Source organism: Lichenostomus cassidix, unplaced genomic scaffold, assembly GCF_008360975.1.
Source record: "Lichenostomus cassidix isolate B80296 unplaced genomic scaffold, HeHo_3.0 HiC_scaffold_36, whole genome shotgun sequence".
Lineage (NCBI taxonomy): Eukaryota > Metazoa > Chordata > Aves > Passeriformes > Meliphagidae > Lichenostomus > Lichenostomus cassidix.
The window spans coordinates 495,867-520,643 of NW_028147270.1; the positions used below are offsets into that span (position 1 = coordinate 495,867).

Below are 24,777 nucleotides of genomic sequence, written 5' to 3' on the forward strand. Positions count from 1 at the left end.
GCGGGCGGGAGGGGCCGGGAGGGTGGGGAGGGAGCCGGGGGCTGTGAGGGGAATTGGGGAAATTGAGGTGAAATTGAGGTGAAAATGGGGAATTGTGAGAGGAAATGGGGAGTTTGGGGGGAAATGGGGAATTGTGAGGGGAAAATGGGGAATATTGGGGGAAATTGAGGTGAAAATGGGGAATTGTGAGGGAAATGGGGGAATTGTGAGGGGAAATGGGGGAATTTGGGGGAAATTGGGGATTTGTGAGGGGAATTGGGGAATTGTGAGGGGAAATTGAGGGAAAATGGGGATTTGTGAGGGGAAAATGAGGGATTGTGAGGGGAAAATGAGGAAATTGAGGGGGAAATGGGGATTTTGGGGGGGAAATGGGGAATTTGGGGGAAATGGGGGCGATTTGGGGAGGTTTCGAGGGTCTGCGGGGTGAAAATCGGGAGCTGCGAGGGAGTTTCGGGGGATTTGGGGCACAAATGGGAGGATTTGGGGACGTGTGAGGTGATAGGGGGCAGAAATGGGTGAATTTCGGGAGGTTTTGGGGGATTTGGGGAGGATTTGGGGAGGTTTGGAGCACAAACAGGGAGATTTGGGGAGGTTTTGGGGGGACCTGTTGGGATTTTGGGGGAACTCGGAGAGGTTTTGGGGAATTTCAGGGAATTTTGGGAGGATGTGAGGAGTAAATAGAGAGATCTGGGAGGATTTTGGGGCCTCAAGGGGAGATCAGGGCTGGAAATCAGGAGATTTTGGGTGGATTTGGGGGAAAATCAGGAGGTTTTGGGAGGATTTGGGGGAAATCAGGAGATTTTGGGTGAATTTTGGGTGGATTTGGGGAAAATCAGGAGGTTTTAGGGAAAATCAGGAGGTTTTAGGGAAAATCAGGAGGTTTTGGGGTAAATCAGGAGGTTTTGGGGTCTCTTTGGGGTCCACTGAGGAAGCCCCGCCCCCAATTCACAAAGCCACGCCCCCAATTCATGAGCCACGCCCCTTTCCAGGTCCCAGCGCTGCTCATTGGCCCGAGGTCGGTGACGTCATCGCGGGCAGAGCCAATCAGAGGTGAGAGGTTTGGTCAAGAATTCCCAAAATTCCCAAAATTCCAGAGTCTGATCCCAAATTTCCACATTTTCCCCCCAAATTCCAGGATTTCGACACCAAAATTCACCTTTTATTTCCCCAAATTCCACTTTTTTGGACCCAAATTCCAAAGTTTTATCTCAAATTCCACTTTTTCTTGACCCAAATTCCAGAGTTTTACCCCAAATTACACTTTTTTAGACCCAAATTCTAGAGTTTCACCCCAAATTCCACTTTTTCACCCCAAATTCTGTGAATTTCCCCCAAAATTCGTCTCTTTTCATCCCAAATTCTGGGGTTGGATCCCAAATTTTGGCTTTTTTTGCCCCACAGAATTCCATTTCTCATCCCAAATTTCACGTTTTGACCCAAAATTTCGGCATTTTCCCCCAAATTTCACTCTTTTTTCACCCAATTTTGCCCCACATTGGAAGAATTTTTATCTAGAATCACATTTTTTAAATTAAATTTACGTTCTCCAATGGAACTACAATTTATTTTGTGTATTTTTAATTTCCTTTTATTGCTTCTCAATTAATTTCAGCATTTTTCACTGATTTGGATACTTTTATCTGAACTTCAATAAAACTTCAACGAGTTTAATTCAATTTAAATACCTTAAATTCAATTTAATTGTCTTTAAATTCAAACAATTTGCTAATTTAAAGCAAAACTCACCCAAAAAAAAGCAAATTATGAGGATTTTTGTCCTTTTTTGAGTGTGGAAATTTGATTTTTGGTCCCAATTTGGAGGCAAATTTCCTCCAGGATGGAAAATTCAGGTTTTTTCAACCTTTTCACAAGAAAACCCAAATATTTGGGGTGAATTTTTCTGCTTTTGGGGTTCAAAATGGGATTTTTGAGGAAGTTTTAACCACAATTTGGAACCAAACTCTTTACAAAAATGTGGAAATACGACTTTTTTCTTCCTCTTCTTGATGATAAACGTAATTTCAGGGAGATTTGGACTTATTTTAGAATCAATTAATGATGTTTTTATCCATTTTGGTGCTGTTTTAATCTTATTTTGGTGCATTTAAGTGCCATTTGGAGGTGATTTTTACATCCTTTTCAATTTTTTTGCACCATTTTTATCCCATTGTACCTTTTTTATCCTCTCGAGACTATTTTTATCCACTTTGGGGACTATTTTTATCCTTTTGAGGCACCGCAGTACAACTTTTGTTGCTTTTTATTCCCATTTTTAGCCATTTCGGAGCAATTTTGTTGCCTTTTAACCTCTCTTTGAGCCTTTGGGATCCAAACCCTGATTTCTGAGGGAGTTTTTCCTCCTCTTTCACCCCAAACTCCTCATTTCGAGGAGTTTGAGCTGAAAAAGGAGGAAAATTTGGTCTCTTTGCCCAATTTTAACACATTTCTCCCCAATTTCAATTCCGGCCTCGATTTTGGCGTCGCCGCTCGTCCGGCAGCCCGGATGAGGCGCTGAGCGCCGAGATGAACCCAACCCGGCCAACCCTCCGCGCCCGCCGCGCTTTTTGGGTCAAATTCCGGCGGATTTTGGTGTTTTTTATTATTTAATTCCTTTATTTCCTCCCCCGAGGCCGAAGGACCCCGCGGCCCCTCAGCGCCACAAGATGGCGGCGCCCGCGGCTGCCCTTCCCGCGCGCCTGCTCCGCGCGGCCCGGCAGCGCCGCGGCCACCCCCGGCCGCCCGAAGGCCCCCCGCGCTGCGCGCGGCGAAAGGCTGGGGGGGGAGGCGCTTCCGGGTGGGCGGGCGCAGCGCAGCTCGCTGGTGCCGCGCCAGCCAATAGGATGGCGGCTCGCGCGGGCTGCGGCCAATGGGGAGCGGGGCGGAGGGGCGTGGCGCGCCGGCGGGGTTGCGTTGCGCCGCAGCCGCTCTGAGGGCGCCGCGGCGGCGGCGGCGCGAGGGGGACGCGCGCCTCGGCGGGGGGGCGACCGGCGGCACCTCCCCCCCCGCGCCCCTCCCCCACCCTCCGGGACACCCCCTCCCCCCCCCGGAGCGCCCCCCGGCCCGGAGCCGCGCGGGGAAAGCCCTGAGGTGCCCCCGGGAGCCGCCGCGCTCCCCTCCCCCTCCCCGCGCCCGGCGGGACAGGTAAGGCGGGAAACGGCAGCCCTGAGGGGACGGGGGGGGCAGAGCGACCCTCGTGGGGTAACCGGGGGGCTCCGTGTCGGGGGCGCGGCTGGGCCCGTGCTGGGGAGCCGGGAGAGCCGGGAGAGCCGGGCTGGGCTGCCGGTGCTGCCGGGTTGGGATCCGAGATCCCGGTTTGTGCCATTGGGGTGCAATTTAATCACCTTTCTGGGGTCACAGTTTGTGCCATATTGGGATCTGAGATTCCTTAGGTGTGAGATCCCGGTTTGTGCCATATTGGGGTCCAGTTTAATCACCTTACTGGGCTGCCGGTGCTGCCGCGGTGGGATCCGTGCTTCCCTGTGTTTGAAATCCCGGTTTGTGCCACATTGGGGTCCAGTTTAATCACCTTTTTGGGGTCACAGTGAGTCCATATTGGGATCCGAGATTCCCTATGTGTGAAACCCCGGTTTGTGCCATATTGGTGTCCAATTGACTCACCTTACTGGGGTCTCAGTGAGTCTATATTGGGATCCCAGATTCCTTAGGTGTGAAATCCCGGTCTGTGCCATATTGGGGTCCCAGTTACTCACCTTTCTGGGGTCCCAGTTTGTGCCATATTGGGATTCCAAATTCCTTATGTTTGAGATCCCAGTTTGTGCCATATTGGGGTCCAGTTTAATCACCTTTCTGGGGTCCCAGTGATTCCCTATGGGGTCTCAGTGATCCCTTACTGGGGTCCCAGTGAGTCTGTATTGGGATCCCAGTTACTGCTTTATTGGGGTCCCAGTTTGTGCCATGTTGGGGTCTCACTGATCCCTTACTGGTGTCCCAGTTTGTGCCATATAGAAGATCCCAGTTACTCCTTTATTGGGTTCCCACTGAGTTTAGTTATTCCTTACTGGGGTCCCAGTTACTCACCTTACTGGGATCTCACTGAGTCCATATTGATCCCTTACTGGGGTCCCAGTTTGTGCCATATTGGGATCCCAATTACTCTTTTATTGGGTTCCCATTGGGTTTATTTATCCCTTACTGGTCCCAGTTACTGATTCCAGTTACTCTCACTGGGTTCAAAATTATGCTTTATTGGGATTTCATTTACACATTTTGGGGACCCAAAGGTTCTCCTTTTCCCCTTTTACTGGGATTTTTTTTTGCCTTTACTGGATTCCCAGTTCCTCCCAGTTCCTCCCAGTTCCTCCCAGTTCCCCCAGTTCTGGGGTCTCCTCTCCCCTCCAAGGGGCTTTAGGGCCCATTTGGGGGGTGGTCATTTTTGCGGGAGGTCAGTTCGGGGTCTGGGGGTCAGTCTGGGGTCACTTTGGGGTCTCCCTAACCCCCCTTTTCTCTCCCCACAGCCTGGAGCTCCGGACCCTCCCCAGCCTGAGAAGAGACCCCCAAAATCCCCCCCCGGGACCCCCAAAACCCCCCCGGGACCCCCAAATCTCCCCCAGGACCCCCAAATTCCCCCTTATTAGGGGTTGGGCACCCCTAACCCCCCAGATTTCCCCCTCAAAGCCCCCCAGGATCCCCCAGACCCCCACCAGGACCCCCAAATCCCATATTTTGGGGTTGGGGACCCCCAGACTGTCACACCTCCAGCTCTCCTCCTCGAAGCCCCCCAGACCCCACAGATCTCCGTTTTTTGGGGCTGGGGACCCCCAAAGCCTCCCCAGAACCCCTTAACCTTCTCCAGGACCCCCCAAATTCCCCTTTCCAGGGCCTGGGGACCCCCAGACCCCCCGGATCTCCCCTTCCCTAGGGGTCGGGGACCCCAAACCTCCCCCAGACCCCCCAGTTTCGGGGTTCCCCGCCATGGCCGACCCCATCATGGACCTCTTTGACGACCCCAACCTCTTCGGGCTGGACCCCCTCCCCGAGGACCTGGTGACGCCCCCCAACCCCGCCCCCAGCGACCCCCTGGCCGAGGCGCTGGGGCTGTCGGGGGCGCTGGACCCTCCCCCGCCCCCCGAGCCCCCCCAGGACCCTCCCCAGAACCCGCCCAACCCCCCCAACCCGCCCCCGCCCGACCCCGAGGTGCTGAGCCAGGGAAACCCCTTCATGGGGGTCTCCGCCCCTCCCCCCGCCGGGGCGCCCCCCAAAATCGTCATCCTGAAGGCCCCGCCCCCCGGCGGCCCCGCCCCGGCCACGCCCAACGGGGGCAAGGTCACCCTGGCCAAGGTGCTGGGGGCGACCCCCCCCCAGATCCGCCCCACGGGGGTCCCGGTGGGGGGCGGGGCTCCCAAAGGGGGCGGGGCCTCGGCGGGCTCGGCCACGCCCCCCGCGCGGGGCCTGGTCCAATCGGGGCGGCCGGTGAAGCAGTTGGTGCTGCAGCCCCTCAAGGCGGGGGCGGGGCCTGCCGGGACCCCCCTGAAGCCTGGGGTGACCCTCAGCCCCGCCCAGGTGAGCCCCGGGGATTTGGGGGGATTGGGACGGTCCAGGTGGGGTTTGGGAGTGTCCAGGTGGGGTTTGGGGGGGATTTGGGGGAGTTTGGGATGGTCCAGGTGAGGTTTGGGATGTCCAGGTGGGGTTTGGGGGGGATTGGGGGGGGTTTGGGATGGTTCAGGTGGGGTTTGGGGTGTCCAGGTGGGGTTTAGGGTGGTCCAGGTGTGGTTTGGGAGTGTCCAGTTGGGATGTCCAGGTGGGAGTGTCCAGTTGGGATTTAGGAGTGTCCAGGTGGGATTTGGGATGTCCAGTTGGGATGTCCAGGTGGGGTTTGGGATGTCCAGCTGGGATTTGGGAGTGTCCAGTTGGGATGTCCAGCTAGGATTTGGGATGTCCAGTTGGGATTTAGACATGTCCAGCTGGGATTTGGTATGTCCATGTGGGGTTTGGGATGTCCAGGTGGGATGTCCATGTGGGGTTTGGGATGTCCAGTTGGGATTTGGGATGCCCAGCTGGGGTTTGGGATGCCCAGTTGGGATGTCCATCTGGGATCCGGGATGTCCAGCTGCCCCAGGTGACCGCGCTGTCCCCGGCTGTCCGCAGGGCGAGTCGAAGCGCATCACGCTGGTCCTGCAGCAGCCCGGGGCCGGAGCGGCGGCCGGCCAGCGCCACGTGGTGCTGGGCACCCTGCCGGGCAAGCTGCTGGTGCAGGGCGGCGCTGCGGCCGCTCCCGGCCCCGCCAAGGCCGCGCCCGGCGCTCCGGCCAAGGTGGTGACCATCCAGCTGCAGGTGCAGCCGCCGGCCGCGCCCGGCCAGCCCGGCCAGCCCCAGAAGATCCAGCTGATCCAGCAGCCCGGGGCGGGGCCGGTGGGCGTGGCCTCGGTGCCGCAGGTGGTGGGCGGGGCCGGACAGAGGCTGACCGTGCCGCTCAAGGTGGTGCTGCAGCCGCAGGTGAGCGCGGCCGGAGCGGGACGGGCGGGTGGTGGTCATCGTGGTGTGGTGTGGTGGTCACCCGGCTGTGATCTTGGTGGTCACTAAACTGTGGCCTTCGTGGTCACCCAGCCGTGGTGTTGGTGGTCACTCAGTGCCTGGACATGGTGGTCAACCAGCCATGACCTTGACGGTCACTGACCAATGGCCATCATGGTCACTCAGCCATGGCTTTGGTGGTCAACCAAACATGGTCATCCAGCTGTGCTCTTGGTGGTCATTCAGTCTTGGCCTTCGTGGTCAAGCTAGCGTAATGGTCATGACCTCAGTGGTCACCTGACCCTGATGGTCATTTAACGGTGGTCACGGTGGTCACCCAGCTGTGCCCTCAGTGGTCACCTGACCCTGGTGGTCATTTAACGGTGGTCACGGTGGTCACCCAGCTGTGCCCTCAGTGGTCACCCAGCCCTCCTCCCGCCGGTCACTCACCCCCCCTCCCTCTGTCCCTCCCCAGGCCGGCTCCTCGGCGGGCGGCTCCTCGGCCGGCCTGTCGGTGGTCAAGGTGCTGAGCGGCGCCGAGGTGACCGCGGTGACCGCTCCGGCCGCGCGCGGCCCGTCGGACGAGAGCCGCAAGCTGGAGCACCAGAAGAAGCAGGAGAAGGCCAACCGCATCGTGGCCGAGGCCATCGCCCGCGCCCGCGCCCGCGGCGAGCAGAACATCCCGCGGGTGCTCAACGAGGACGAGCTGCCCAGCGTCCGGCCCGAGGACGACGGCGAGCGCAAGAGGCGCCGCAAGGCCGCCGGCGAGCGCGGGGCCACCAAGGAGGAGCGGCCGAGGCGCGGCAAGGGGCAGGGCGGGGCCAAGAGCAAGGGCCGCGGCAAGGCCAGGTGAGCGTTGGGCTGGTGGTCACCAAACGTGGTCTCTGTCATGGTCAGACTTGGGGTTGGTGGTCACTGTGGTGTCCATCACAGTCAGACTTGGGGTTGGTGGTCACCATGATGTCCATCATGGTCAGACTTGGGGTTGGTGGTCATCTGAGCTTGGTGTCCATCATGGCTAGCTTTGGTCTTGGTTGTCACCCAACCTCGTTCATGGTGTTCAACCAGTCATGGTGGTCACCTGTCCATGGCCGTGTTGGTCACCACGGCGGTCACCTGGCCCTGTCCCTGGTGGTCACCACGGCGGTCACCTGGCCCTGTCCCTGGTGGTCACCACGGCGGTCACTCAGCCGTGTCCATGGTGGTCACCACGGCGGTCACTCCGCAGCACCATCACGCCGGTGGTGGGCAAGAAGCGCAAGCGCAACGCCTCCTCGGACAACTCGGACTCCGAGGTCCTCCCGGCGCCGTCGCCTCGCCACGACGACGACAGCAGTGTGCAGGTGTGGGCGGGGCTCAGGGGGCGGGGCGGGGCTCAGGGGGCGGGGCCTGACTCACCTGTGCCACGCCCCCCAGAAGCGCCGCTCCAACCGGCAGGTGAAGCGCAAGAAGTACACGGAGGACCTGGACATCAAGATCACGGACGACGAGGAGGACGAGGAGCTGGACGTCACGGGGCCGGCGCGGCCGGAGCAGCCCCCGGCCCCTCCCCCGCCCGAGCCGGACGGCGACGCCATGCCGTCCATGCAGTTCTTCGTGGTGGGTGCCTTCCTCCTCCTCCTCCTCCTCCTCCTCCTCCTCCTCCTCCTCGTCCTCCTCGTTGTCATCTTCATCCCTGTTGTCTTCTTCATTTCCATTTCTGGTGTTTCCATCATCTTCCTCCCTGTTAGCTTCACGATTTTCATGTTGGTCTCTTATCTTCATCTTCATCCCTGTTGTTTCCATCATCTTCATCCTCATTGTTTCCATCATCTTCATCCCTGGTGTTTCCATCATCTTCATCCCTGGTGTTTCCATCATCTTCATCTTTGTCATCTTCATCATCTTCATTCTGTACTTTTTCTGTTTTCACCACTTTACCCACGTTTTCTATCATCTTCATCACCATTTTTACCATCTTCATCATCTCCATGTTCCTCACCTTCTTTATCTCTGATCTTCATCCCCATCCCGTTCCCATCATCTTCATCACCGCTTTGATCATCTTCCTCACCTTTTCTGTTTTCATCTTCCTCATTTTCTACCACCTTCATCTTGTTTGCTTTCTTCATCCTCATCATCTTCCTCTCCATGGTCTTCATCTCCTCTATCTCTATTTGTCTCATCTTCTCCATCCTCATCATCTCCATCATCTTCCTCACCTCCTCCCTGACCTTCATCTTCCTCACCTTCTCCCTGACCTTCACCTTCCTCACCTTCTTCCCGACCTTCATCCTCCTCACTTCTCCCTGACCTTCATCCTCCTCACTTCTCCCTGACCTTCATCCTCCTCACCTCCTCCCTGACCTTCACCTTCCTCACCTTCTCCCTGACCTTCATCCTCCTCACTTCTCCCTGACCTTCATCTTCCTCACCTTCTCCCTGACCTTCATCCTCCTCACTTCTCCCTGACCTTCACCTTCCTCACCTTCTCCCTGACCTTCACCTTCCTCACCTTCCTCACCTCCTCCTCCTCCTCCTCGTCCCCAGGAGAACCCCAGCGAGGAGGACGCGGCCATCGTGGACAAGGTCCTGTCCATGCGTGTGGTCAAGAAGGAGGTGAGGTCACTGCGTGGTCACTGCGGTGGTCACTGGGGTGGCTGAGGTGACCTCCTGACCTTCATCTCCTCCTCCTCCTCCTCCTCAGCTGCCGTCAGGACAATTGGTGGAATCCGAGGAGTTCTTCGTCAAGTACAAAAATTAGTGAGTGTCCAGCTGATGGTCAGTTGTGGTCACTTGGGGTCATTTAAGGTCATTTAGGGCCACACATGGTCATTTTGGGGTGGATTTGGGGGATTTTGGGAGGTGCTGTGGAGTCCAGGAGGAGCTTCAGCCCAGGTGACCTCACCTGGCCACACCTGGGGTCATCCCAGGTCATTTTGGGGTCATTCTGGGTCACTTTGGGGTCATTCTGGGTCATTTTTGGGTCATTTTGGGGTTGTTCTTGGTCATTTTGGGTCATTTTTTTACCATTTTGGGCTCATTTTTTGGCTAGTTTTTGGGTGTTTTGGGGTTCCCGCGGGTGGGCGTGGCCTCACCTGCCCCAGGTGACCCTGGCTCCGCCCCCCAGCTCCTACCTGCACTGCGAGTGGGCGACGATCGCCCAGCTGGAGAAGGACAAGAGGATCCACCAGAAACTCAAACGCTTCAAGACCAAAATGAACCAAATGCGACACTTCTTCCACGAGGTTTGGGGCGTTTTCTGGGGATTTTGGGAAAAATTGGATTTTTGGGGGGAAAAATGGGATTTTTGGGGGGAAAAATGGGATTTTTGCGGGGGAAAATAGGATTTTTGCGGGGGAAAATGGGGTTTTGGGGGAGAAACTGGGGGGAGAATTGAGGAATTGGGGGGGAAAATGTGGATTTTTGGGGGAAGAAATGTGGATTTTGGGCGAATAAAAAGAGAATTGAGGGGAAACCAGGATTTTGAGGAGAAAAACGAGGATTTTGGGGTGTTTTTCCCAGGATGAGGAACCTTTCAACCCCGACTACGTGGAGGTGGATCGGATCCTGGATGAGTCCCACAGCGTGGACAAAGACAACGGCGAGGTCAGGACCCCAAAATCGGCTTTTTTTGGGAGGATTTTGGGGACAGAACTTACAAATTTGGGGTTTTTGGGAGTTCAGTGCTGGCAGTGCTGTCCCACAGGGGGCGCTGTGGTCACTGTGGTCACTGTGGTCACTCTGAGGTTACTGCTGTAACTGGTCACTGTGGTCATTCTGGTCACTGTGGTCACTCTGGTCACTCTGTCCAGCCCGTGGTGTACTACCTGGTCAAGTGGTGCTCCCTGCCCTACGAGGACAGCACCTGGGAGCTGCAGGAAGACGTCGACGAAGCCAAAATCGCCGAGTTCCGGCGGATCCAGGCCAGGCACCCCGAGCTGAAGCGCCAGGTGAGCCACGCCCCCCGGGCAGGTGTGACCTCGGGTGTCCCTCACCTGTCTGTGACACTCACCTGTCCCTCACCTGCAGCCGCGGCCGCAGGCAGGAGCCTGGAAGAAGCTGGAAGCTTCTCACGAGTACAAGAACCACAACCAGCTGCGCGAGTACCAGCTGGAAGGGGTTAACTGGCTGCTCTTCAACTGGTACAACAGGTGAGCTCACCTGGCCGCCGCCGCCCAGCGGTCAGCTTGTGCTTGTGGTCAGCTCTGTCCCCGGGGGTGGCTCGGGGTGGTCAGCTTGTCCTTGTGGTCAGCTTGTTCTCCTCATGGTCACCTTGTCTTTGTGGTCAGCTGCTTACCTTGTCCTTCTTGTGGTCACATTCTGCCATTGGTCACCATGTGGTTGTGGTCACTTTGTGGTCACCTTGTATTTGTGGTCACCTCCTGCTTGCCTTGTCCTTCTTGTGGTCACCTTCTCCCATTGGTCACCATGTCCTTGTGGTCACCTCATCCTTTTGGTGGTCACCTTGTTCTTCTGGTCACTTCCTGGTCACTTCCTGGTCGCTTCCTGGTCACTTCCTGGTCACTTCCTGCTCATCTTTTCTTCCATTCCACATCTCCTCCTGCCATTCTCCATGTTCTGTCCTTCTCCTGTCCCTCAGGTGTGTCCCAGACGCGTCCCACCTGTCCCAGGTGTGTCTCACCTGTCCCTCACCTGTCCCCACCTGTCCCTCAGGCAGAACTGCATCCTGGCCGACGAGATGGGTCTGGGCAAGACGATCCAGTCGATCGCCTTCCTGCAGGAGGTGCACGGCGCAGGTGTCCGCGGGCCGTTCCTGGTCATCGCGCCGCTGTCCACCATCACCAACTGGGAGCGCGAGTTCGGCACCTGGACAGGTCTGAACACCATCGTGTACCACGGCAGCCTGGCGTCGCGGCAGATGATCCAGCAGTACGAGATGTACTGCAAGGACGCCAAGGTGAGCCTCATTTACCTGTAACACACCTGTGCGCACCTGTATTGTACCCATAACACACCTGCGCCTCACCTGTCCCACCTGCGCCTCACCTGCGCCTCACCTGCGCCTCACCTGCGCCTCACCTGCGCCTCACCTGTGCCTCACCTGAGCCTCACCTGCGCCTCACCTGTGCCTCACCTGTCCCACCTGCAGGGCCGGCTCATCCCGGGCGCCTACAAGTTCGACGCTCTCATCACGACCTTCGAGATGATCCTGTCCGACTGTCCGGAGCTGCGCGAGATCGAGTGGCGCTGCGTGGTCATCGACGAGGCCCACCGGCTCAAGAATCGCCACTGCAAGCTGCTGGACAGCCTCAAGCACATGGACCTGGTCAGCGCCGCACCTGGGCGCACCTGGGCGGGGTGGGGTTGGACCTGGAGGTCACCTGGAGGGGTTTGGGGTTGGGATTGGTCACCTGGAGGTCACCTGAAGGGGTTTGGGGGTGGGATTGGTCATCTGGAGGTCACCTGGAGGGGTTTGGGGTTGGGATTGGTCACCTGGAGGTCACCTAGGAGGGATTTAGGGTCAGGGGTTGGTCATGAGGGTCAGCTGGAGGTCATCTAGAGGTCACCTGGAGGGGTTTGGGGTCAGGGGTTGGTCCTGAGGGTTACCTGGACACGGCTGGGAGAGGTTTGGGGTCATCCCGAGGTCCAAGGGATGCTCACCTGGGCACACCTGGGCTCATCCAGGGGACACTCCTGGTTGTTCCTGGTGACCCTGGGAGGGCCCTGGTGGCTCCTGGTGACCCTGGGAGGTTCCTGGTGACCCTGGGTGACCCCAGGAGGTCCCTGTCAGTTCCCAGGTGTCCCGGCCGAGCTCACCTGTGTCACCTGTCGTCCCCAGGAGCACAAGGTGCTGCTGACGGGCACGCCGCTGCAGAACACGGTGGAGGAGCTCTTCAGCCTGCTGCACTTCCTGGAGCCGTCGCAGTTCCCCTCCGAGGCCGAGTTCCTCAAGGACTTCGGCGACCTCAAGACGGAGGAGCAGGTGAGGAGCTCACCTGGGCACACCTGGGGGAGGTCTTGGAGGTCACGTTGGGGTCACAGGGGTCACCTGGGGAAAGTCTTACAGACCGTGGTGGTCATCTGGAGATTTTGGTGGTCACCTTGTGGTCACCTGTAGAGTTCAGTTGTCACCTGGGGGTCACCTGGAGCTCACCTGGAGCAACCCCCAAACCCCTGGTGGATCCTGGTGTCCCTAGGGGTGTCCCCAGGTGCCTCTAGGTATGTCCAGGTGTGTCCTCAGGTGTGACCAGGTGTCCCTGGCCATCTCCAGGTCTGACCAGGTGTCCCAGGTGTGTCCCCAGGTTTATCTAGGTGTCCCCATCTCCCACCAGGTGTGCCCCTAGGTGTGCTCAGGTGTCCTCAGATGTCCCTAGGCACCCCCAGGTGTCCCTGGCTGTCCCTAGGTGTGTCCTTAGGTGTGCCCAGGCGTGTCCCAGGTGTGCCCAGGTGTGACCAGGCGTGTCCCCCCGCGCAGGTGCAGAAGCTGCAGGCGCTGCTGAAGCCGATGATGCTGCGGCGCCTCAAGGAGGACGTGGAGAAGAACCTGGCGCCCAAGCAGGAGACCATCATCGAGGTGGAGCTGACCAACGCGCAGAAGCGGCTCTACCGCGCCATCCTGGAGCGCAACTTCGCCTACCTGGCCAGGGGGGCGGGGCACGGCAACGTCCCCAACCTGCTGAACACCATGATGGAGCTGAGGAAGTGCTGCAACCACCCCTACCTCATCAATGGTGAGTGTTGATCACACCTGGGCACACCTGGGCACACCTGGGCACACCTGGGCACACCTGGGCACACCTGGGAAAGGGTTGGGGACACCTGGGCACACCTGCTGAACACCATGATGGAGCTGAGGAAGTGCTGCAACCACCCCTACCTCATCAACGGTGAGTGTTCATCACACCTGGGCACACCTGGGCACACCTGGGCACACCTGGGCACACCTGGGAGGGGTTTGGGGACACCTGGGGGCATCTGGACATCGCAGTGGTCACTCAGAAGAGCTGTTGTTGGTCATGGTGGTCACCTGGAGGTCTCAGTGGTCATTTGGAGGAACCATTGATGGTCACAGTGGTCACCTGGAGGTCTCAGTGGTCGTTTGGAGGAGCCATTGATGGTCACAGTGGTCACCTGGAGGTCTCAGTGGTCATTTGGAGGAACTATTGGCAGTGACAATGGCCACCTAACGGTCACCTCACGGTCACCTGGTGGTCATCTGTCCATCCAGGCGCCGAGGAGCAGATTGCGGCCGAGACGGGCGAGTCGTTTCCCGCGCTGACCGCTCCGGACCTGGCCCTGCAGACACTCACCTGGTGGTCACTCGGTGGTCACCTGGTGGTCATCTGTCCCCGCAGGCGCCGAGGAGCAGATCGTGGCCGAGATGCGCGAGTCGTTTCCCGCGCTGACCGCTCCGGACCTGGCGCTGCAGGCGCTGGTGCGCTCGGCCGGCAAGCTGGTGCTGCTGGACAAGCTGCTGCCGCGGCTGCGCGCCGGCGGCCACAAGGTGCTGGTCTTCTCGCAGATGGTCAGGTGCCTGGACATCCTGGAGGACTACCTCATCCAGAAACGGTGCGGCTTTGGGGCGGAAAACGGGGATTTGGGGAAAAAAACGGGGATTTTGGGAAAAAAATGGGATTAGGGGAAAAATTGAAGGTTTTGAGGGAAAACGGGGAGGTTTTGGTGATCATCTGAAGAAGCTTTTGGTGACTGCAGTGGTCACCTGGTGGTCATGGCGGTCACCTGATGGTCACCTGTAGAAGTTCTTGTAAACCACAGGGGTCACCTGGAGACCTTGGTGGTCACCTGGACAACACCCGGTGGCCCTTTTTGGCCACCTGAAGGGTCTGGTGGTCATCTTTGTGGTTGCTTGGGGGTTTTGGTGGTCACCCAGAGAAGCTCTTGGAGACCACAGTGGTCACCTGGGGGTCACGGTGGTCACCTGGGGGTCACCTGGACGGGCGGCGGCCACGATGTCCCCGTGTCCCCAGGTACCCCTACGAGCGCATCGACGGCCGCGTCCGCGGGAACCTCCGGCAGGCGGCCATCGACCGCTTCAGCCGGCCGGACAGTGACCGCTTCGTGTTCCTGCTGTGCACTCGCGCCGGCGGCCTGGGCATCAACCTGACCGCCGCCGACACCTGCATCATCTTCGACTCGGACTGGAACCCCCAGAATGACCTCCAGGTGGGGCCTGACGGGGCTGGGGTGGGATCTGGCCAGGGTTTGGGGTCATGGGATCTACCAGGGATTTGGGATGATGGGATGGAATCTACCAAGGGTTTGGGGTCATGGGGTTGGATTTGGGGTCATAGGGTGGGATCTGCTAAGGGTTGGAGATGATTGGATGGGATCTACCAAGGGTTTGGGGTCATAGGATGGGATCTACCAAGGGTTTGGGGTCATGGGGTTGGGATTGGGGATCACAGGATGGGATCTACCAAGGGCTGGAGATGATTGGATTGGATCTACCAAGGCTTTGGTCTCATGGGGCAGAGTTGGATCTCCGTGTCCCATCCTGTCCCCTTGGTGACCTCCCGGTGTCCCCTGCTGACCTCCCGGTGTCCCCGCAGGCGCAGGCGCGCTGCCACCGCATCGGGCAGAGCAAAGCCGTGAAGGTCTACAGGCTGATCACGCGCAACTCCTACGAGAGGGAGATGTTCGACAAGGCCAGCCTGAAGCTGGGGCTGGACAAGGCCGTGCTGCAGTCCATGAGTGGCCGCGAGGGCAGCATCGCCGGGGTCAGCGGTCATCGCGGCCGGAGGGGCGCGGGCAGGGCTGGAGGTCATGGGTGGGGCTGGAGACCTCAAAGACCTCAAAGTTGAGGTTCTCCAAGTTGGGTTCTCCTTCATTGAGGACCACGAAGTTGAGGTTCTCCAAGTTGGGTTCTCCTTCATTGAGGACCATGAAGTTGAGGTTCTCCAAGCTTTGAAAACCCCAGAATTGGGTTTTCATGTAAATTTGGGATTTGGAGATCCTGGAATTGGTGTTTTGGGAGTTTGAAGACCTCAGAGGTCCTTCAAAGTCCAGAGGATCTGATGTCCCCAGAGCTGAGGTTCCCCAGTTCGGGTTCTCCAAGATGTTTGGGGCTTCGTGACCCCAAAGTTGAGTTCTGCAGGGAATTGGGGATCTGAAGACCCCAAAGTTGGGTTCCTTCAGAACTTCAGGACCACAAAGTTGGGCTTCTTCAAGCCCAGGTTCTCCTGTTGGGTTCTCCAGACCCACAAAGCTGAGGTTCTTCAGAACCTGAAGATCCCAAAACTGAGGTTTTCCTGACAGAATTTGGGTTCTCCGACCCCAAAACGAGCTGTCCCCATCCCACCGCAGATCCAGCAGTTCTCCAAGAAGGAGATCGAGGACCTCCTGCGCAAGGGCGCCTACGCCGCCATCATGGACGAGGACGACGAGGGCGCCAAGTTCTGCGAGGAGGACATCGACCAGATCCTGCTGCGGCGCACCACCACCATCACCATCGAGAGCGAGGGCAAGGGCTCCACCTTCGCCAAGGTGGGCTGGGTGGAGGTCCAGGGGAGGTCCAGGTGGGGCTGGTGGCCACTGAGAAGGTCCACGCGTGGTTTGGTGACCACGGAGGAGAACCAGGTGGGGTTTGGTGGCCATGAAGAAGAACCAGGTGGTGACAGAGAAGGTCCAGGTGGGGTTTGGTGGCCGTGGAAAAGGTCTAGGTGACCCCAGGTGTGACCCCAGGTGACCCCTGTGTCCCCCAGGCCAGCTTCGTGGCCTCGGAGAACCGGACGGACATCGCGCTGGACGACCCCAACTTCTGGCAGAAATGGGCCAAGAAGGCTGACCTGGACCTGGACCTGCTCAACAGCAAGGTGAGCTCACCTGGGCAGGGCGGGGCGTGGCTGGGGGCGTGGCCACGGCCGGCACTGACCGCTGCCCACGCCGCCGGCCGCAGAACACGCTGGTCATCGACACGCCGCGGGTCAGGAAGCAAACGCGTCACTTCAGCACGCTGAGGGACGACGACCTCGTCGAGTTCTCGGACCTCGACAGCGACGACGACCTGGACAGGCTGGACAGAGCCACGAGGTCGCGGCGGGGTCACCACGGCGGCCACCACGGCGGTCACCACCAGCACCACCACCAGGGCGGTCAGCACCAGGCGCCGCCGGCTCCGGCCGCTCCGGCCGCTCCGCAGCCCTTCGGCCGCAGCGATTGCTTCCGCGTGGAGAAACACCTGCTGGTCTACGGGTGGGCAGCGCCACGGTCACTGCGGTCACTTGGGGTCACTTGGGGTCCCTAAGGGGATTTGGGGGGTCTGGGGCTCTCCAGCCCAGATTTTGGGCTGATTTCAGTTGATTTCGCCCAGTTTTGGGTCAATTTAAGGTGGTTTTACCCCATTGGTTCTCCACTGACCCAACATTGACCCAATGTCCCCGCTGACCCCTTGTTGACCCCACTGACCCCTTGTTGACCCCATGTCCTTCCCTGACCCCCACTGACCCCGACACCGTTCACTGACCCCAACACCCCCCACTGACCCCATTGGTTCCTTATTGATCCCACTGACCATTCCCTGACCCCACTGACCACTCCCTGACCATTCCCCGCCCCCAGGTGGGGCCGCTGGCGCGAGCTGACCGCCCAGGGCCGGCCGAAGCGCCGGCTGTCCGAGCGCGAGGTGGAGAGCCTGAGCAGAGCCATCGTCCTCTTCTGCCTGCTGCACTTCCGCGGCGACGACGCCGTCCGAGCGTTCGCCTGGGCGCTGCTGGCGCCGGCCGAGAACGGCCGCAGCCGCCCGGCCGCGGGGCTGACCGGTCAGCGCCTGGGGGTCATCCTGGGGGGGGTTTGGGGTCATCCTGGGGGGGTTTGGGGTCATCTGGGGGGTTTTGGGGTGATCTTGGGGAGCTTTACAGTCATCCAGGGGGAGTTTTTGGGGTACTGGGGGTCTTTGGGGTCATCCCAAGGGAGGTTCTGGGTGGCTTTAGGGTCATCCAGGGGGTTTTCTGGAGGTCCTGGGGGTCTTTGGGGTCATCCCACCCCGTTTCGGGATCATTCGAGGTTCTCCCACCCCGTTTTGGACCAATCCCGATGGATTTTGGGATCATTTGAGGTTCTCCCACTCCATTCCGGGCTCTCCGGCCATCCCCCACCCCACTGACCACCCCGCTGACCACCCCTGTCCCCCCAGGCTGGCCGCTGTCCCTCCCGCGCGGCCGCAAGGGCAAGAAGTCGCCGAAGGGGTCAGTGGGGTCGGAGCTGCCCGGGGCCGAGTGGCTGCGGCGCCACAACCCCGAGAGCGTGCTGCAGGACGAGAGCTACCGGAAACACCTCAAGCACCAGTGCAGCAAGTGCGTCTGACCCCAGAAACGGGGGGTTTGGGGGGTTTTGGGGTTTTTTTGGGGGGTTTTGGGGTTTTTTGGTTTCCGAGTTTTTTTTTTTTTTTGGGGGTTTTTGGAGTTTTTGGTTTTTGGGGTTTTTGTGGGGGTTTTTGGTTTTTTTTTTTGTTTGATTGTTTTTTGGGGTTTTCTTGGGGTTATTTTGGGGTTTTTTGGGGAATCACCCCAATCCTGCTGTCCCCAGGGTGCTGCTGAGGGTTTTTTCAGTTATTTTTGGGGTTTTTTGGGTTCTTTTTGGGTTAATCACCCCAAATCTGCTGTCCCCAGAGTTCTGCTGAGGGTCAGGATGCTCTACTTCCTGCGCCACGAGGTCATCGGGGATCAGGCCGAGAGGGTGCTGGCTGGAGCCAACGCCAGGTGGGATTTGGGGTGAATTCGGGGGACTTTGGGGGTCTGGAGACGGTCTGGGGGGGGGTTGAGGGTCTTTATGGGGGATTTGGGGGGAATTCAGGTGATTTTGTGGGAAATTCAGGTGATTTTGGGGGAAATTCAGGGGATTTTGGGGGAAATTCAGGGGATTTTGGGGCATCCAGAGGTGGTTTGAGGGTTTTTAGGGGGGATTTTGGGGGAAATTCTGGGATTTTGGGGTGGCTTGAGGCTCTTCAGGGGGGATTTTGGGCGATCTGGGTGTCTCCAGCCCCATTTTTGGGCCAATTTAAGCCAATCTCACCCCGTTTTGAGCCAACTCAAGGTGTTTTTACCCCAATTTCGGGGTCTCTGCCCCATTTTTGGGGTCTCTGCCCCTCTCTGCCCCCAGCGAGGTGCACATCTGGTTCCCACTGCTGGAGCAGCTGGATGTCCCCACGGCCTGGTGGGACCCTGAGGCTGACAAGTCGCTGCTCATCGGGGTCTTCAAGCACGGTGGGTTCGGGGATTTTGGGGCATTTTGGGGTGTTTTGGGGGATTTTGGGGGTCTGGAGGGGCCGTGGGAGGGTTTGGGGTGGTTCAGGGTGGGTTTGAGGCGTTTTTGGGGTGGTTTGGGGGAGGCTGGAGGGATTTTTGGGGCCGTTTGGGGGATTTTGCGGAGGATTTTGGGACATTTTCGGGTGTTTTGGGGTATTTTCTGTGTATTTTTGGGGTGTTCTTTGCCATTTTTGGGGTGTTTCGGGGTGATTTTGGGGTTTGGGCGAACCCTGTTTTTCTGGGTTGTTTTTGGGCTATTTAAGGCTATTTTTGGGGTGGTTTTGGTGTATTTAGGGCTATTTTTACGGGGTTTTTTGCCATTTTTCTCTGATTTAACACCCTTTTGGGGTGATTTCGGGGCGTTTAGGGTACGAGAGGTACCACACCATGCGCGCAGACCCCGCTCTGTGCTTCCTGGCCAAGGCTGGAGGTCCTGATGCCACAGCTGTGGCCGCCGAGCAGCGCCTGGAGGGGCCTGAGGGGTGAGTGGGGCTGAGCCGGAATTGGGGATTTGGGGTGGATTTGGGGGATTTGGGATGCCTTTGGGGTGGTTTTGGGGGATTTTGGATGCCTTTGGGGCGGTTTTAGGGGATTTTGGGGTAGTTTTGGGAGATTTCGGGGGAATATAAGGCTGTTTTGGGGTGGTTTTAAGGTGGATTTGGGGGAATTCGAGGTCGTTTTGGGGTGATTTTCGTGGTTTTGGGGTGGTTTTGGGGTGCCTTTGGGGTGATTTTGGGGAATTCTGGGCTCAGAGCACTCCTGCTCACCCCAAAGTCCCCAATTTTGGGGATTTTCCCCCCAACCTGGGCTGCCCCTGATGACCAAGCCATGCTAATACCGACCGGCCGTAGGGCTGGGCTGAGTGCAGCTCTGGGCTGAGGCATCCCAGGATTTGGGGGGAATTCCCGGGATTTTGGGTCAGTTCCGGGATTTGGGGTGAATTCTGCCGATTTTGGGGTGAATCCCTGCGATTTTGGGTCTCCCCAGGGCTGATTTTGACAAAGACCCTGAAGACCCTGAGTACAAACCTCTGCAGGGGAGCAGCGAGGAGGTGAGAAAAAGGGGGAAAATCTCCCCAAAATGCCCCAAAATTCCTGAGCTTTCTGCCTGGAATTCCCTGCAAACCCCAAATTTTGGGGGTCAGGGCACCCCTGGTGACCCCTTGACCCCGCAGAGTGACCCTCTGGCCGCGCTGGACGAGGAGATCTCGGTGGTGGACGGAGATGAAGGTACGGGAGGCTGGAATTGCCCAAAACCCCGTGAAATTCCCTCAAAATTCCCTCAAAATCCCCGAAATCCCCTCAACGTTCTCCCATTTCCTTTCCAAATTACTCCCTGAATTTCCCAAATCCTCCAAAATTCCCCCCAAAACCCTGAAATGACCCTCAGGAGCCCTGAAGTGACCCCTAGGACCCGAAAGTGACCCCAAAGTGACCCCAAACTGAGCCCCAAAGTGCCCCCAAACTGACCCCCAAACTGACCCCAAAGTGCCCCCAAACTGACCCCCAAACTGACCCCCAAAGTGACCCCAAACTGCCCCCAAACTGACCGTCCGTCTGTCCCCGCAGCCCCCCAGGCCACCTCCGGCCCTCAGTCCCCGTGGCCGGCAGGGTCAGCGCTGACCGCTCGCTTCCGCCGGCTGATCGGGGCGTGCCAGCGCGGCCGGGAGCTGCCCCGTGACCCCCGTGACCCCCGGGAGCCGCCCGGCGAGCGGCGGCGGCAGCGGCGAGGACACGACGGCACACGGCGCGACAAGCAGCAGCGGTACTGACCGGGCGGGTCAAGGGGTCAGGGGAGGGTCAGCGGGGTTTGGGAACCCAAAATTGGGGTCTGGCAACCCCAAAAACCCCCTGGGGGGGGTTTAGGGCAGGGTGGGAGATGAAAATTGTGGGGTTTTATGTCAATTTTATATGGATTTTATATCGATTTTTATCGGTTTTTACCCTTCCGGGACCTTTTCTCAGTGTGGTTTTGGGGTCAAAACCCAAAATTTGGTGTTTTCAGGCACCACGATTCCATTTTTGGGCTGCAGAACCCCAAATCCCTCATTTCCCTCTCCTTAAAATCCCATTGAACTTCACCTTTGCCCTTCCAGGACCTTCCCGGAGGCCTTTTAGGCTGTTTTTTGCCATTTTGAGGGTTTTTCCCCCCATTTTTCCCGTTTTTGTGCTGTTTTTCCCCATTTCCCAGCTGGACCCACAGGAGCAGTCAGATTTCCTGTACACAGCCTCGACTTTTGGGGTGGTTTTGGGTGTTTTTGGGCGTTTCTGGGTGTTTTTTCACCGTTTTTCCCCATTTTTTCACCGTTTTTCTCCGTTTTTTCACCGTTTTTTTCCATTTTTTCCCATTTTCTCCCCGTTTCCTAGCTGGACTCGCCGGGAGCAGTCGGACTTCCTGCGCGTGGCCTCGACCTTCGGCGTGGAGCTGGAGCCGGGCTCGGGGCGGTTCCGCTGGGGAAGGTTCCGGGCTCTGGCCAACCTGGAGCGCCGCTCGGACGACGAGCTGACCAGGTTCTACCACGGCTTCGTGGCCATGTGCCGGCAGGTGTGCCGCCTGCCGCCCGCGCCCGGCGACGGTAATGGGGCCAGTTCCCGCGATTTCGGGGTTTTGGGGGGGATTTGTGGAGGTTTGACCCTAAATCGAGAGGTTTAAACCCAAAATGAGGGGGTTTGGGGAGATTTTGGGAGCCTCTGCTGGCTGTCTGTGGTGTCTGGAGATGGCAGTGGGGGAAATTCGTGGGGTTTTGGGGAATTTTGGGGTTTAAACCCAAAAGGGGGGATTCAGGGGGCTCGGGGGTGTTTTTAACCATTTTTCTTCTTTCCCATCACTCTCCTAATCCCAACATCTCCATTTTAATTCCCACTCCAAAATCCCCATTTTAATCGATTTCCCCTTTTTCCTCACTTTCCCATCTCTATCCCCTTCCCCAAACCCCATTTTTACCCTGTTTTTACCCTATTTTTGCCCCTATTTCTCCCCCATTTTCCCCCATTTCTGACTCATTTCCCAATTTCTTCCCATTTCTTCCCCCATTTCTCCCCATTTTCCCCCCATTTCTGACTAATTTCCCCATTTCTCTCTCTCCATTTCTGACTCATCTCCCGATTTCTCTCCCTTTTCTCCCCATTTTTGCCCCATTTCTCTCCCCATTTCTAATTTCCCCATTTTTCTCTCCCCATCTCTAACTCCTCTCTCTCTCTCCCGTGTCCCCAGCCGCGCCGGCGCTGTCCCCACCCCCGCTGGCGGTGTCCCCCGCGCTGGCCCTGCGCTGCCTGCGCCGCCTGTCGCTGCTGCGCTGCCTGCGGGAGCGCGTGCTGCCGCACCCGGCGCTGGGGACGCTGCTGTCCCAGCTGCCGCCGCCGGGTCCCCTGCTGCCGCCCTGGTGGCTGCGCGGCGTGCACGACGCCGAGCTGCTGCGCGCCGCCGCCCGACACGGCCTGCGCGGGGCGCTGCTGCGCGGGGGCATCTCGCACCCCGACGGAGGGAGCGACCCCAAAAACGGCGGGAACGACCCCAAAATGGGGGGGAACGGCGACGGGGACAACGGCGGGGACAACGGCGGGGACAACGGTGGGGACGGCGCGCGGCGGCACCACGAGGAGGAGGATGTGGACAGCGAGGAGGATGAGGAGGAGGAGGGTGAGGAGAAACCCAGATTTGGGGGAGAGGATGGATTTTGGGGGGAAGGGACCAAGTTTTGGGGGAAAAGGAGCCTGGATTTTGGGGGAAAAGAGACCAAGTTTGGGGAAAAAGAGCCTGAATTTTGGGGAAAAAGAGACCAAATTTTGGGGGAAAAGAGACCAAATTTTGGGGGAAAAGAGACTGAATTTGGGGGGAAAGGAGCCTGAATTTTGGGGGGAAGAGACCAAATTTTGGGGAAAAAGAACCCAAATCCTGGGGGAAAAGAGCCCAAGTTTTGGGGGAAAAGAGACAAAATTTTGGGGGAAAAGAGCCTGAATTTTGGGGAAAAAGAGCCCAAGGTTCCAGCGATTTTGGGGCTCTGCAGGGCCAGAGCCGCTCGGCGCCGAGGAGGACGAAGACGACGAGGAGGACGAGGAGGAGGAGGAGGAGGAGGATGAGGAGGAAGGGGAGGACGAGGATTCCCCTCCCCCCTCGGGCGAGGGGGGATCCCCCAAGCCGCCCCTCCCCCACCCCGTGCCCTCGGGGGGACCCCGAAATCTCCTCTATTGGCCCAAGGTAAGGGAAAACCCCAAAAAACCCCCAAAAATCCCAAATTTCGTCCCCACGGCGCGGTTTTTCCCAAACCGGCGGTTTTTCGCCCCAGGACCGAGCGCTGATCCGCCGGCTGGACCTGATCTGCCGCGCCGTGCTGGCGGCGGGCGAGGGGCTCCCCCAGGAGGATTTCGGGGGCGTCCCGGGGGGGTTCCCCGAGCCCGCCCCTCCCCCGCAGGCCCCGCCCCCCTTCCCCTCCCCCCGCGGGCGCCACCAGGACAAGGAGTTCACCGTGCAGATCAAAGACGTGAGTGAATCGCCCAAATCGGGGTTTTCTCGCCCCAAATCGCACCTCAGTGACCCCCCGCCTGGGTTTTGGGGTGATTTTCCCAATTTTGGGGCGTTTCCCGCAGGAGGAGGGGCTGAAGCTGACCTTCCAGAAGCACCGCCTGGGGCCCAACGGCGCCGCGCGGGGAGCCGCGCCCCAGAAGAAGAACAGCAAGAAGCTGGTGGAGGTGAGGCTGGTTTTGGGGCTGGAACCCCAAATTCGGGGCGGGGTGAGGGTTTTAGGGAGTTCTGACCCTTGCCCTGTTGAAATTCGGGGGTTTAGTCTGCAGGATTTGGGGAAAACAGTGAAAATTTGGGGTTTCCCGGCAGAATTTTGGGGTTTGGTGCCAAAATTTGGGAGTTTCCCATCAGATTTTTGGGGTTTGGTGCCAAAATTTGGGAGTTTCCCATCGGATTTGTGGGGTTTTACACCAAACTTCGGGGGTGGTGGGAATTCCAGGGCGTTCAGAACACCAAAACCCCTCAAAATCACGTGTTTTCACCGTTTTCACCCCGATCTGTCTGTTTTTCACCAAAATGTGGGTTTTTTTCCCCAAGCTGGAGCTGCGCTGCCTCGAGGGGCTCCGAGACCCCGTTGGTGACCCCGAGGGCGTGGCGGTGCCACCTCCCCCCCGCGGCGACGCCCCTGAATTCACCGACCCCCGGCTGCTCCCGGTGAGCCCCAAAAACCCGGAATTCACCCCAAAAACACGCCCGGATTCACCCCAAAACCCCCCAAATTCACCCCAAAACCCCCAAATTCACCCCAAAACCCCTTCTCTTCCATCCCGCAGTTCATGGAGCAGCGACGGGAGAAGTGGCACCGGAAAAAGGTACTTTGGGAGGCCCAAAAATCCCCAAAATTCCCTGAAATTCCCTCAGCTTGGGTGGGACTCACCCCAAAATTGGAAGTTTTATTAATTTTGGGGTGTTTTAAAGTTTTTTAATGCATCTTTTGGGGTTGGGGCATCGCTTGTGCTGACCGTGCCCATTAAGCCCCACCCCCTCATTAATTGCCTTTAGGCTCCACCCCCTCATTATTCAATTTTAAGCCCCACCCCTCATTAATTAACACACACACACACACCCCTCATTAATGACTTTTCTCCCTCCCGCAGTTCCTCCCCTCCCCCCCCTCAGGTTTGGACCTTTCCAAGATGGTGGCGCTGATGGGGGGCGGAGCCAGCGGCGCGGGGGGCGTGGCCTCGCCTTCCTTGGCCCCGCCCCCCCGCTTCCGGCCGGAAGCAGAGGAGGAAGCAGAAGCAGGAAGCGGGTGCTGCCCCCTGCTGGCCGACCCCATGTTGCCGCCCACTTCCGACTCGGATTGACCCCGCCCCGTTTCTGTTGGGGCCACGCCCCCTCCGCGCGGGCCACGCCCCCCTCCCCGTATTTATATAAATATGTAAAATGTTTCTGTGTTATAGGGGGGTGGGGCGGGGCCGAGCGGGGCGGAGCGGGGCGGGGCCGGAGGGGATGGGGTCAGCTGGGGAAGGGCTGTTGGGAAGGGTGGGGCCTGTTGGTTTTTTTTCTAATAAAAGGTTTGGAAACGGAGCGAGGCCCGCGAATGATTTTTCCCCCCCTAGCTAAGCGTGTCATTTAC

At 58.4% G+C, this 24,777-nt stretch overlaps 1 protein-coding gene across 1 annotated transcript; it reads left to right on the forward strand.

Annotated features, from left to right (window-relative positions):
- The first annotated feature begins 609 nt into the window (after nucleotides 1–609).
- Nucleotides 610–24,589, forward strand: CHD8 (chromodomain helicase DNA binding protein 8). Its single transcript, XM_085044430.1, has 38 exons — nucleotides 610–1,050; nucleotides 4,476–5,520; nucleotides 6,106–6,453; nucleotides 6,947–7,320; nucleotides 7,700–7,814; nucleotides 7,888–8,070; nucleotides 9,001–9,069; nucleotides 9,158–9,213; nucleotides 9,581–9,698; nucleotides 9,976–10,059; nucleotides 10,266–10,403; nucleotides 10,483–10,604; nucleotides 11,128–11,371; nucleotides 11,564–11,740; nucleotides 12,254–12,397; nucleotides 12,890–13,145; nucleotides 13,770–13,983; nucleotides 14,403–14,598; nucleotides 14,985–15,152; nucleotides 15,739–15,918; nucleotides 16,137–16,247; nucleotides 16,331–16,626; nucleotides 16,993–17,192; nucleotides 17,567–17,726; nucleotides 18,042–18,131; nucleotides 18,532–18,635; nucleotides 19,045–19,159; nucleotides 19,665–19,728; nucleotides 19,852–19,906; nucleotides 20,246–20,441; nucleotides 21,044–21,252; nucleotides 21,891–22,316; nucleotides 22,684–22,874; nucleotides 22,963–23,157; nucleotides 23,264–23,365; nucleotides 23,736–23,852; nucleotides 23,972–24,010; nucleotides 24,296–24,589. Exons 2-38 carry the CDS (start codon nucleotides 4,933–4,935, stop codon nucleotides 24,503–24,505), a joined length of 6,654 nt encoding a protein of 2,217 aa, XP_084900556.1. The 5' UTR covers nucleotides 610–1,050; nucleotides 4,476–4,932; the 3' UTR covers nucleotides 24,506–24,589.
- The last annotated feature ends 188 nt before the right edge of the window (nucleotides 24,590–24,777 follow it).

Bases quoted from the DNA above. Each gene is read 5' to 3' on its own strand.
- CHD8 (XM_085044430.1), top strand. From the start codon at position 4,933: ATGGCCGACCCCATCATGGACCTCTTTGACGACCCCAACCTCTTCGGG. The intron at 5,521-6,105 runs GTGAGCCCCGGG...GGCTGTCCGCAG, and splicing joins TGACCCTCAGCCCCGCCCAG to GGCGAGTCGAAGCGCATCAC. The intron at 14,599-14,984 runs GTGGGGCCTGAC...GTGTCCCCGCAG, and splicing joins ACCCCCAGAATGACCTCCAG to GCGCAGGCGCGCTGCCACCG.